This window comes from Mustela lutreola, chromosome 9 (genome assembly GCF_030435805.1).
Source record: "Mustela lutreola isolate mMusLut2 chromosome 9, mMusLut2.pri, whole genome shotgun sequence".
In the NCBI taxonomy this organism is placed as follows: domain Eukaryota; kingdom Metazoa; phylum Chordata; class Mammalia; order Carnivora; family Mustelidae; genus Mustela; species Mustela lutreola.
Window position 1 is genome coordinate 48,433,506 of NC_081298.1, and position 10,167 is coordinate 48,443,672.

General features: G+C 49.3%; 1 protein-coding gene across 1 annotated transcript; it reads right to left on the reverse strand.

Annotated features, from left to right (window-relative positions):
• Positions 1–5,561: 5,561 nt before the first annotated feature.
• Positions 5,562–9,760, reverse strand: LOC131808242 (cystatin-C-like). The gene is made up of 3 exons (XM_059134223.1): positions 9,413–9,760; positions 6,687–6,800; positions 5,562–5,901 (listed from the first exon to the last, which is right to left on the reverse strand). Exons 1-3 carry the CDS (start codon positions 9,662–9,664, stop codon positions 5,818–5,820), a joined length of 450 nt encoding a protein of 149 aa, XP_058990206.1. The 5' UTR covers positions 9,665–9,760; the 3' UTR covers positions 5,562–5,817.
• Between the last annotated feature and the right edge of the window lie 407 nt (positions 9,761–10,167).

The window sequence follows — 10,167 nt, forward strand, 5'->3', positions numbered from 1 at the left end:
ACCAAGGTGATAGGCTGGGTCAAATGTCTACTATAGGGTAAATTGTAATTCAATGGGTCAACTAGCATCACTGTGCAGCTTTCTCTGTTTGTTACAATTTCATTGGCCACCTGTGTGTGGCCAGACCCAACCACATGGCCTTTGCCCTTAAAAGCTAGTCCGTAAAGGAGAGCAGGGTTGCCCTCTCTGTAAGAGGTGTGGCCCTGGCCGGTCAGTTTGATTCTTGATGCTTGGCTCGAAATAAAGCTTAGCTTGACCTTCGCTTTGTATCAGTCTCACTCCTTTGATCACAGACCCATTACTGGGGCATGGCAGACATCTGTCCCTGCTAGAAATAGGGACTCATGTTTGCTGTCTCTCGCCTCAATTCTGATGGCCCCTGTAATTTGACTTTGTTTTCAAACAGCTGCTCTGGACCTCCTGTCTTCTCATCTTCATGCATAGCAAAAAAGAGAGAGCCTACTATTCAAATAGTTGATAGAAAATTCCACCAACCACGATGAAGTCTCATGATCCATAAGTGGCCAGACTTCTGTCACAAGCCATCTTTAAGCCAGTCACTAAGGCTTGGAGGAGACTGGCTGCTCTGACTGCTTTAGCAGAGATCATATTCTCCAAGTCATCGCCCAAATGGTAGTGTCAGCTTCTCTGGAAACTGGTGGAGGGAGAGGAAGGAGGATGCATCATCATCTGGATGACCTCCTGGTTTTTATCAAAAAAAGGTCAGGCTGCCATTGGTTATGAGTCAGCACTAACCTCTGGGGCTGTCTGATGACGTTGCTTTCACGTGGACAGTATGACCAGTGAGGAATGCACACAGCCTATGGGGTAAACAGTCCTCAGCACCGCCTCTCAGCTAATAGCCATTCAGGAAGGGTGGACTTTTTTGTTGTTGTTGTTGGTCTATTCCTCAGGGGACTGGATTTAAGTAAAAGAAAAATAAGCATTGATCTTCATGATTAAAAGTAACTCACCAAAATGTTGGCTCTTGTTCACCAGGAAGCCCTTTATTTTTTGAACACCTTCATGGCTGTGGGGAAATCTAGAAAGGGCTGAACTGTTCTACCCTACATAGGGAGGATTTGAAACTTCTGAGGGATTTGGAGGGAAGGGATGGGTGGACAAATGGAAAATGCTAAGGGAAAGAGGAAACAGTGAGACAAATAAGGTCAATACCTCAGTGGAATGAAGGGCAAATGACAACCCCCTCTGGAAGTGAGACCAAGGGTATTGCCAAATCAGAGATGCCACTGCTGGGGTAGAAGAAACCTGCTGAGCTGCCTGAAATCTACACAAAAGTTCACAGGCCTAACATATGCTTTGGGTGAAGGGGATTTTCATTTAGTTTTGTTTGGTTGTGTTTTATTTACTAGGAATCCAGGGGGCTAGGCTGAACATCTGCAGAGATACCTGATGTCAAAAGCAGGTTTAGAGGCAGGTGTTTTAGAAGTAACTGTACTTTGCCAGGAAATCAAATTGGGTTATGCTCATGAAAAATGTAAAATATCCAGGCATAGATTTCATAGGAAATATGAAAGATACATAAAAACTTTATACTACTGGAGGACATAATAAAAGCATAAATACATTGCAAAATATATGACATTCTAAAATGAAAAGCTCAAATATTAAATGTTGTCTTTTTTCCTCCCTAATCAGAATATTCCTTTCAATATAGTCCTAGTTCAAAACACAGTAATTCTACTTTATGAACTGGAAAAAAAAATTTCATCAAGGAGAATAAATACAGAATATTCAGGAACAAATTTTAGAAAAGAATAAAGAGAATGGTCCTTACCTAGGAGATATTATTATATTTTAAATGGAGTATTTAGCACAGAAAAATAAACTCAGCTAGATTTAAGACAGAAATATAGATGTTATAGGAATTCAGTATACAAAAGATGACCTTTTAAAGCAATTCTTGGAAACCTTAAAAAAAAGAAAGCTAATAATGTCATTTGAAAAATGAAATTAAAACTCTTATACCAAAAAGAATTAGAAGCTATTAATATTCTGACTGGTATAAAAATATGTATTTATGTGACAAACTTAACTGTTCAAAGTGCTTTACAGATAAGGACACATTAATTTCCATAACCCCATAAGGAGGGGACTCCTGCTGTCACTATCCCTTTGCTGGTAACAAGTGAGGCTCAGAGAGAGTAAGGAGCTCGGGCAAGTCACACAGCCTGTGGCATTCTTCTCACCCAGGGCATCTGGCTCTAGGTGCCTGTGCTTCAACCCATTCAACACGTGTGTGTACATACACACCCATGCAGGCACATGCACATGCACACACATGCACTGGTATTTCCCAGACACTACTGCTGTGTGACACATCACACTAACGCTGGGAGGTGTGGTAAAACCACCATTTTCTCTTGCTCAAGGCTTTGTGAACCCATTGGGAAGGAAACAGGTGAGCAGTTCTTTCTTGGGGGGCTCTCCTGTGACTGCAGATAGATGACAGGCAGGGTCACAGTCACTGAGAGCTCAGTCGGGCTGCATGTCCATGGTGACCCATTCATTTGGCCAGCAGCTCAGCTGGGGTGTGCAAGCAGGTACCTGCAGGGGGGGGCATCTCCAACACAAAGATACTGGGGAGTCAGGTTCCTTATAGGGATGCCAGTGTCCCATAAGGCAAATGTCCAGGAATGCTGGCAGAAGCTGGGGTTGTCTTGGGCCCTGCCTTGGAGGTCACAAGGTCACTTCCTCTGCCCTCTTCTCTTGAAGCCTGCACAAACTCACGTAGAGTGGTGGGTGGTTCACAGCCCTCTTGGGAGCTTCCTTGGTATAATCTGAGACTGTCCCTCTACTCAGAGGGCAGGGAGAGGGTGAGAAGCAGCAGGTCCCTCCAGGCTGATAAATGGCAGTTTTCATAAGCAAAGGGAAGGCTCATGGCTGCTCTTAAGTGGCAGCAAGTTGTATGGACCCTTCACTCATCTGCCAAATTTTTTAAAGTTTATAAAAGAGGCTATAACTGGAGTCAGTCACATACACCATTCGGATGGTCTCAGTGCCACATCACTATCTCCTTCAATACCACTGTGTCTTTAGAGCAGTCTCAGGGAGCAGAAAAAGCCAGTAGAACCCACATTCCCATGGCAGGGGAGTGGGGGTGAGGAGCCTCCAAGTGCCCAGGTCCAGGTCACAGGTTAATCCTGGCACACCTTTTTGATGATGTTCCCCAACCGGGAGTCAAGATGCAGCTCACAGACCCCACCTCTCAGTGAAAGGAGTGTCAAAGATTATGGGGGCTGGGTTTAAAGCACCACAATATGTAATCAGATCAATGAAGAAAATACCAAAAACCTAGTGTTTATTAAGAGCCCAGCACTATGCTAAAGCTATTTATGTAATTTTCATAAATGATACATTTAAAATAAATTTTAAAAATCATGCAGATAAAAGTTGCTGGGGCTCTGATTCCACCTGTAGACACACTGGTCTATGTGCCATCAGGTCACAGGGCCACCTTAGTCATACCACTTCACCCAGAGCCCCAGGCTTATAGCATCTGTAGGCCCACCATTACCTTGGGGCACCCAGGGTAGCACCAACCTGAACCCCTGTAGTGTGAGCTGTGGGACACAAAGCCTAGTGGTGAGAGGTGTGGAGAGCTTCAGATGAGCCAAGCTCCACTCCCCACACCCCCACTTCCACAAGCAAAAGAGAATTGGAAATGTGTCCACAAAACGATGGCTTTGCAGAAAATCAGCATTTCAGCGTGGTGCCTGCATGCTGGTTGTTTGTATAAACCCAAGATTTTTCACCAAGGTAGAAAAGACTGTGCAGGGAGGCCTTAGCCCCAGGATACCACTTCTCTGTCCTGTCTGCTCTGCCAGGGTTTCCCCAACCCCACCAACACATCTCCAAGTCCATGCACCCTTGCAGGGATGACGTCCAGGCTCATACTCCACCTCAAAAGGCCTGGGGGCAGTGCTTTGTCTCTCTGACCCTGACCTCTTCCGCTAAGCATGGTGTCCATCAGGAAGAGACTGTCAGGCAACCAGAGTGTTTATTTGGGGTCTTAAAGATTCTGATCGAGGAGACACAGAGGCCACTGAAATCCAAAGTGTGCCCCCAACTTGCAGCTGCAAGTTAAAGTTTATTATGGAGGCAAAACCCATAATGTTTCATGACTTGTTCTCAAAGACTATTCGGTACTGGCAGAGTTCACACTATCTCATACATCATTGGCTATTTGGCAAACAGGCGTTACAGTATCTCTATTTAGGTCCAAAGTGGAAGGCTGTGTTTCGGGTGGTACAGTTCCAACTGACCAGTGCTCAGGGAACTGAAACTGAAGACAGTGGTGCACAGGCCCTACTTCGTCCACGTCCTGTGGACCCTATTTTGAAGGACTCTCTTAGCAATTGTGCCTCTTCTTTCATAATGGTGAATATGAGACGAGACAAGGCACACAATCCTGCTGGGGCCCAGCTAGCCACCTGGAGGGTCGGTCCCCATCCCACCCCTTCCCAGCATTGTGCTGGGTTCACCTTTGCCTGGCATAGCAGCTGTTCCTGGAGCCCTGAGACTCAGGGCCATCTTGGTGGGGGGGGGTTCCCTTTGTAATTTCACCTTCTGTGTTCAGAGCAGCATGTCACAAGGCTTCATCCATGGGGCAGGAGGGGCACATGGCCCCAGCACTACCAGTGCTATAAGACAGCTTCACCCCTTTGCAGTGAATGGCTATTACAAGGGCAGCAGAGGGGGCTGGGTGTGTGTTTAGCTCTTTTGTTTAGGACTGGACATTTCCTACTGGAGTTCTGAGGTATCCAATCATCTCCAGAATGGTGGTTATTAATTCCAAAACTTCAGAATAAGCAACAAGCCGACTCTATGTCAATCCTGTTTATAGTTTCAGTTCTACATCCCTTACATGAAGCTATACAAAAGGACTGATTTTAAATGGCATCCCAGAAACAGGCAGTGCTCAAATCTGTAAAACACTTTAGAAACCACTTCTTGGAAACCAATGAAGGTGTTGTTTTCAGTCTATTTCACTTCTGGTTCTGATTGTCTTGACCTTGATTCTTATGGGTATACATATACCATATACTTTGTCACCTGCAGGTGCCTGCAGGCTTTTGAAGAAGTAGACATAAAACACTACTTATTTAGTCTCTAAAGAACTTGACCAATGAAAATCAGCCCAGAAGTGTGATCTCAGCACATATGGCTGAAATGACTTGGTAGAGCCCTGCTTAGGGTGGCCCTGGGCTATGGGTTCCATCCGACGCCTCCCTCCTGTCTAGTCCACTCACCATCTGACTTCTTTTCAAACACGGCAGCCACGTCTTTAGGATCAGCAGCTTAGGTCCCTTCCTCTCCCCTGCATGGCTTCCAGGAGCCACCATAGCGGGAGGCCTGGGTTCCCAGCCTGCTCCTTTCTCAGTCATCCCCAAAGTGGCAGCATGCACCCCCGACTTCCTCTCCAGGAACCTGTCAGCTCTCTGCTCCTTGTCTGGCCTCTATAGTCAGTGGGAGAACTCTTAAAGGCACGGCCCAGACCCTTCTGTATATATTCCCAAGACAATAAATAACTCAAGAAGTAGCTGATGTTACGTTTTATTGAGATAGAACAGAATACATGTACTACATACTGCTGCATTTGGAAAGGAATTAAAGGAGTTACAGTTGCTTAGCTGTTCAAAAAATGCCCCCAGAATAATTCTCCATTGCCCCTTGGGACTAGCACACTGAGGGGGTGTCACTTGGACAAAGCCAACCTTCTAAAGGTTAGGAACTCTACAAGGGGATAGGGATGGGAGAAAGGGGGTTGAGTGGCCCAGCCTGTCATAGGGTCCTCTATGCATCCTGGCAGCTGGACTTCACCAAGGAGGTCTTGCCCAGCCAGGGGACAGTGTATATCTGGAAAGAGCAGAGCTTTTTCTGTGAAAGGGAAGAGAGAAGGATAGTTAGGGCTACAATGGAAAAGGAACATGCCCAGCCTCAAGGTGTCAGAAGTGCCAGTGAGGAAGGGTGGTGGTGGGATTCTCAGTCCCCACCCTGCTGACGCCCAGAACAACAAACAGGGATTGGCAGTGACCCCTCTCATTTACTCCACCCACCCCGTAAGTCCAAGACATAAGATCCTGCCCCCTGACTCCAATCAGCAGTATCCCCACAAACTCATCCCCCTGCACATCCCTTTAAGGAGCAGCCTCTGCAAGATCAGAGCCCCTGAGGGACAGGGTGCTGCCCCCAGGTCCCCTGCACCTCCAGTGGTCCAGCACTAAGACAGGTGCAGCAGGAAGTATCGAGGGGCTAGGATCAGAGTTCTGAAACACGTAAAGACACAGAATGGGGTAGCTATGGGGAGAGCGTGCCCCTCCCTACCCCAAGGCCTTCCCTATGAGAGAGACTAGTATTTGGTGAGCAGGGCAAGACCAGAGGATCTGGGCTGCTTACAGACCTCTGATTCCCTCTAATCTGTTCAGGTGGCTGAGGCTGGGATTAAGGGTTCATCTCTTTCCCCAGCAAACACCCCATAGCTGCTCCTTATCCGACAGGCCACAACCCACACAGCACATGGTGCCCCAATTCACCAGCTAAAACCCACTCAGAAACTCAAACTGGTCATGTGCACACACATACGCCCTTCCTCCACGTGCACCCTGACACATGCACACCCACACCCCCAGCACTCACACACCATGCGCCCCACAGGCACATACCCTCATCAGGTGTGGCTCGTCATGAAAGGGACAGCTGTCCAAGTTGGGCTGAGACTTTGTACATCTGGTTCGTCCGATCTCCACCTCCAAGAAGTAGTTCAATCCAGCCACGACCTGCACATGTCAAGAACATAACCTGTTTACAATACTGACCAATTTCGCACACGGGTACCTTCTGCTACTGAGCCCTTATACCAGAATTCACTGCTGTCAAAGCAGTTATCCCAGAAAACCAAAGGTACCTTCTGAGGGCTGGTCCACTCACCATCTGACTTTTCAAACATGGCACACAAGTCTTTAGGATCAGCAGCTTAGGTTCCCCCTCTCCCCTGCATGATTACCAGAAGCCACCACAGTGGGAGGCCTGGGTTACCTTTCAGGTATCCCAGAAAACCAAAGCCACCTTCTGAAGGCCAGTCCAGCAACTGGGCCCAGACCCTCCTTGTAACTTGTTCAAAGAAGGGTTCTAGAAGGTCTCAGGCACCCTGGCAGGAGGAGAAGCAGGAGACAGAAAGTGGAAGCCAGGGACCAGCATGAGTGTTGAGTAATAAACTCTCCAGTGCCAGGAGCCAGGGCTGGGTCTGAGCACACAGCCAGGGCTCTGTGCTGGAGCAGAGTGGGTCCGACTCAGGAAGACAGTTGTGTTATACACTTAAGCTAAATCCAATTAATAAGGTCAACCCTATAGATATTCACATTTCTGCAGCATAACAAAGGTTTATTTACTCCCTCATTTCACAATAGGAAACGAGAGCCTTTCTCTCATGCATCCGTGTGCTCATACACATACACATGCACACATGTTTTAGGCTAATTAAGATACTGCCCCTGGAATGCCTACCTTTTTAGTATGATTTTTTTTTAAGAATTTTAAATTTATTTATTTGACAGAGAGAGTGCACAAGCAGGGGGAGCTGCAGGCATAAGTAGAGGGAGAAGCAGGCTTCAGGTAGCTCGAAGTGGGGCTCAAGCCCAGGACCCTGGGATCATGACCTGAGCCAAAGGTAGATGCTTAACTGAGCCACCCAAACGTCCTTAAGTGTGTGTGTGTGTGTTTTTTTTTTTTAAAGATTGCATTTATTTATTTGATAGAGACAGACACAGCTAGAGAGGGAACACAAGCAGTGGAAAGTAGGAGAGGGAGAAGCAGACGCCCCCCACTGAGCAGGAAGCCCAATGCGGGGCTAGATCTCAGGACTCTGGGATAGTGACCTGAGCTGAAGGCAGATCCTTCAGATGCCTGAAGGAAGGCACCCCCTTAACTGTGATTTTTTATAGGAGTATTTCTGAAGTGTATCACATACCTGTCTTTTACACCTGAAAATATAGGATAGAAGCATACCAGAATTCCAGGACAGGCTGGCAGAAGCAGGGGTCAGGAGCAGTAGACCCACCTTATCCTCTGGGTGTTGGTGATGGTGGGGCCATACTGGGGTAGGGAGTATGATGGCCTACATGAGAGGCTGCTCCATGTACGTGCCCTGTGGAGGTAAGTAACACTCCAGGCCCTTTCCACCAGCATGTCTGGACCAGTTTGAATTCATATGCCTGACCCTCTGCTCTGAGATGCACTGAGTATCACAGGCCAGCTCCTCGACCCATCTGTGTTTGCTGACAGCCTCTGGGAGCTCAGGGAGGATGTTTGGTGTGGGTCCCAAACTCTTGGCAGATTGAGGATATGGAGGCTAGGTTAGTTTAGTGGCACCTGTTGAGAGGAGGCTTGGAGGAGAATGGGCCTCTTCTGAATGACCCCAATCACCTTCAGGTTTCCTTGGGAAAACCCAAACTGAGACCCAGTGTGCACCAGGACTGGCTAGATCCTCCAGAAATGTCAAGTTCATAGAGGGAGGGGCTGCTCCAGAGTAAAGAAAGTTGCAGGACAGTGGCTGCAGCACATAGCCTGGCAGTCTTGGGCTATAAAGGACATCAGTGGGACAATCAGTGACATCTGAGAAAGGGCTATGAATCTGGTAACTGTGTCAGGGTTGGTTCTGATTCCCAAAGCGTTATTATGGGTCAGAAAACACCTCTGTTTCTACGAAATACACACTGAGGTGTTAACTCTCCAAAGACTCAGGAACAAATACATATATACCCGTACACACACGTATGTGCCCCGTGTAAAGCAAAATGGCAAAATCTTTAACATATAAGGAAACTAGGTGCAGAATCTACAAGGCTTTTATTGCACTATTTTTGCTACTGCTTTGTAAGTTTGAAATTAAAAGTTACAAAAGTGCTTAAAAAAATCATTTAGTGTCAGTGCTGGGAGGGCAGTCAGGTGTGGGGTCCATTTTTCCCTCGCCCATGGTCATTTATTTGACAGCTCACTGAGTGAGCCTCAGGATCCCCAGACGCTGGGCGCAAAAGCAAGGGAAGTGCATGGTGCCCTGACCTCCACAACGCTGCCTCTGACCAGGATGGAGTTTGAAAACACAGATGAAGGCCATGGGGGTGACCCGGTGTGCCAGCTGGGACCCAGGCACTCCCAGTGACAGGCATGCGTAAAGCAGGCTGTGGGCGACCAGAAAGACCAGGGACACCGCCCGTTGAGGAGCAAGGGAGCGTCCGCAGTCTCCACCCAACCCTCAGGGGCTCGGAGACTGATCCCTCCAAGATGCTGGGCTGACCCGTAGGGGTCGGGCTGGGGATGCCGAGCGGCGGCGCCCAGAGCTCAGGGCCGCCCCGCCCCCACAGCCCGGCCCGCGGCACCCAGGGGTACGCACCTGCTTGCGGACGCGCACCACGCGCATTGCGCGGCTGTGGTACGCGTCGTTGCTCGCCTTGTTGTACTCGCTGAGGGCGAAGTTCAGCGCCTGCTGCACGCCCTCCTCGTTGACATCGGCGTCCAACAGGCCGCCCACCATTGGAGACTTGCCATTTTTCCGGCTTGCCCTGGGACCCAAGTCCACAGCCAGTGCCAGGGTCAGGGCCAGGGCGGCCAGCAGGAGCAGGGGGGTGCGGAGGTGCCCGGCCATGGTGTGCTCCGAGGCTAGTGAAGCTCAGCAGGAGGTGATCCAGCAGCTGCGAGAAACACCCCACTTGGCTGCCACGATTTTATTACCCCAGCCCCGCCCTCGGGGCTCCCGACCCACCCCGACCCCGCCTCTTCCGCCCCTGCCCGCCCCTCCCCGGGACCGTGTCCGGCCCCCGCGGAAGTCCTGCCCTTACTCCGAGGTCCTACCTCTGCTTCTTGTGCTCCCCTAACCCAGCTCTTCCCTCCCAATCCCAGCCCTGTGTCCTGAGTCGGGGCCCCCTCTCTTCCATCTCCGGGCCTTATTTCCGCAGGTCAGGCTCTTTCTCCCTCCTCCAAGCTCCGCCCCCTTCTCGGCGTCTCCCATCTAAGTCCCGCCCCTCTGCTGTGAGCCGTTCTTGCCTCCCCCAAGCCACACCCCCCAGCTTCTCCGCCCCAGAGAAGTGCATCCTCCCTATCTCCTCTGGCGGTGCCCTGACTCTGGCGCCTCCTCGCCAGTCCTAATCA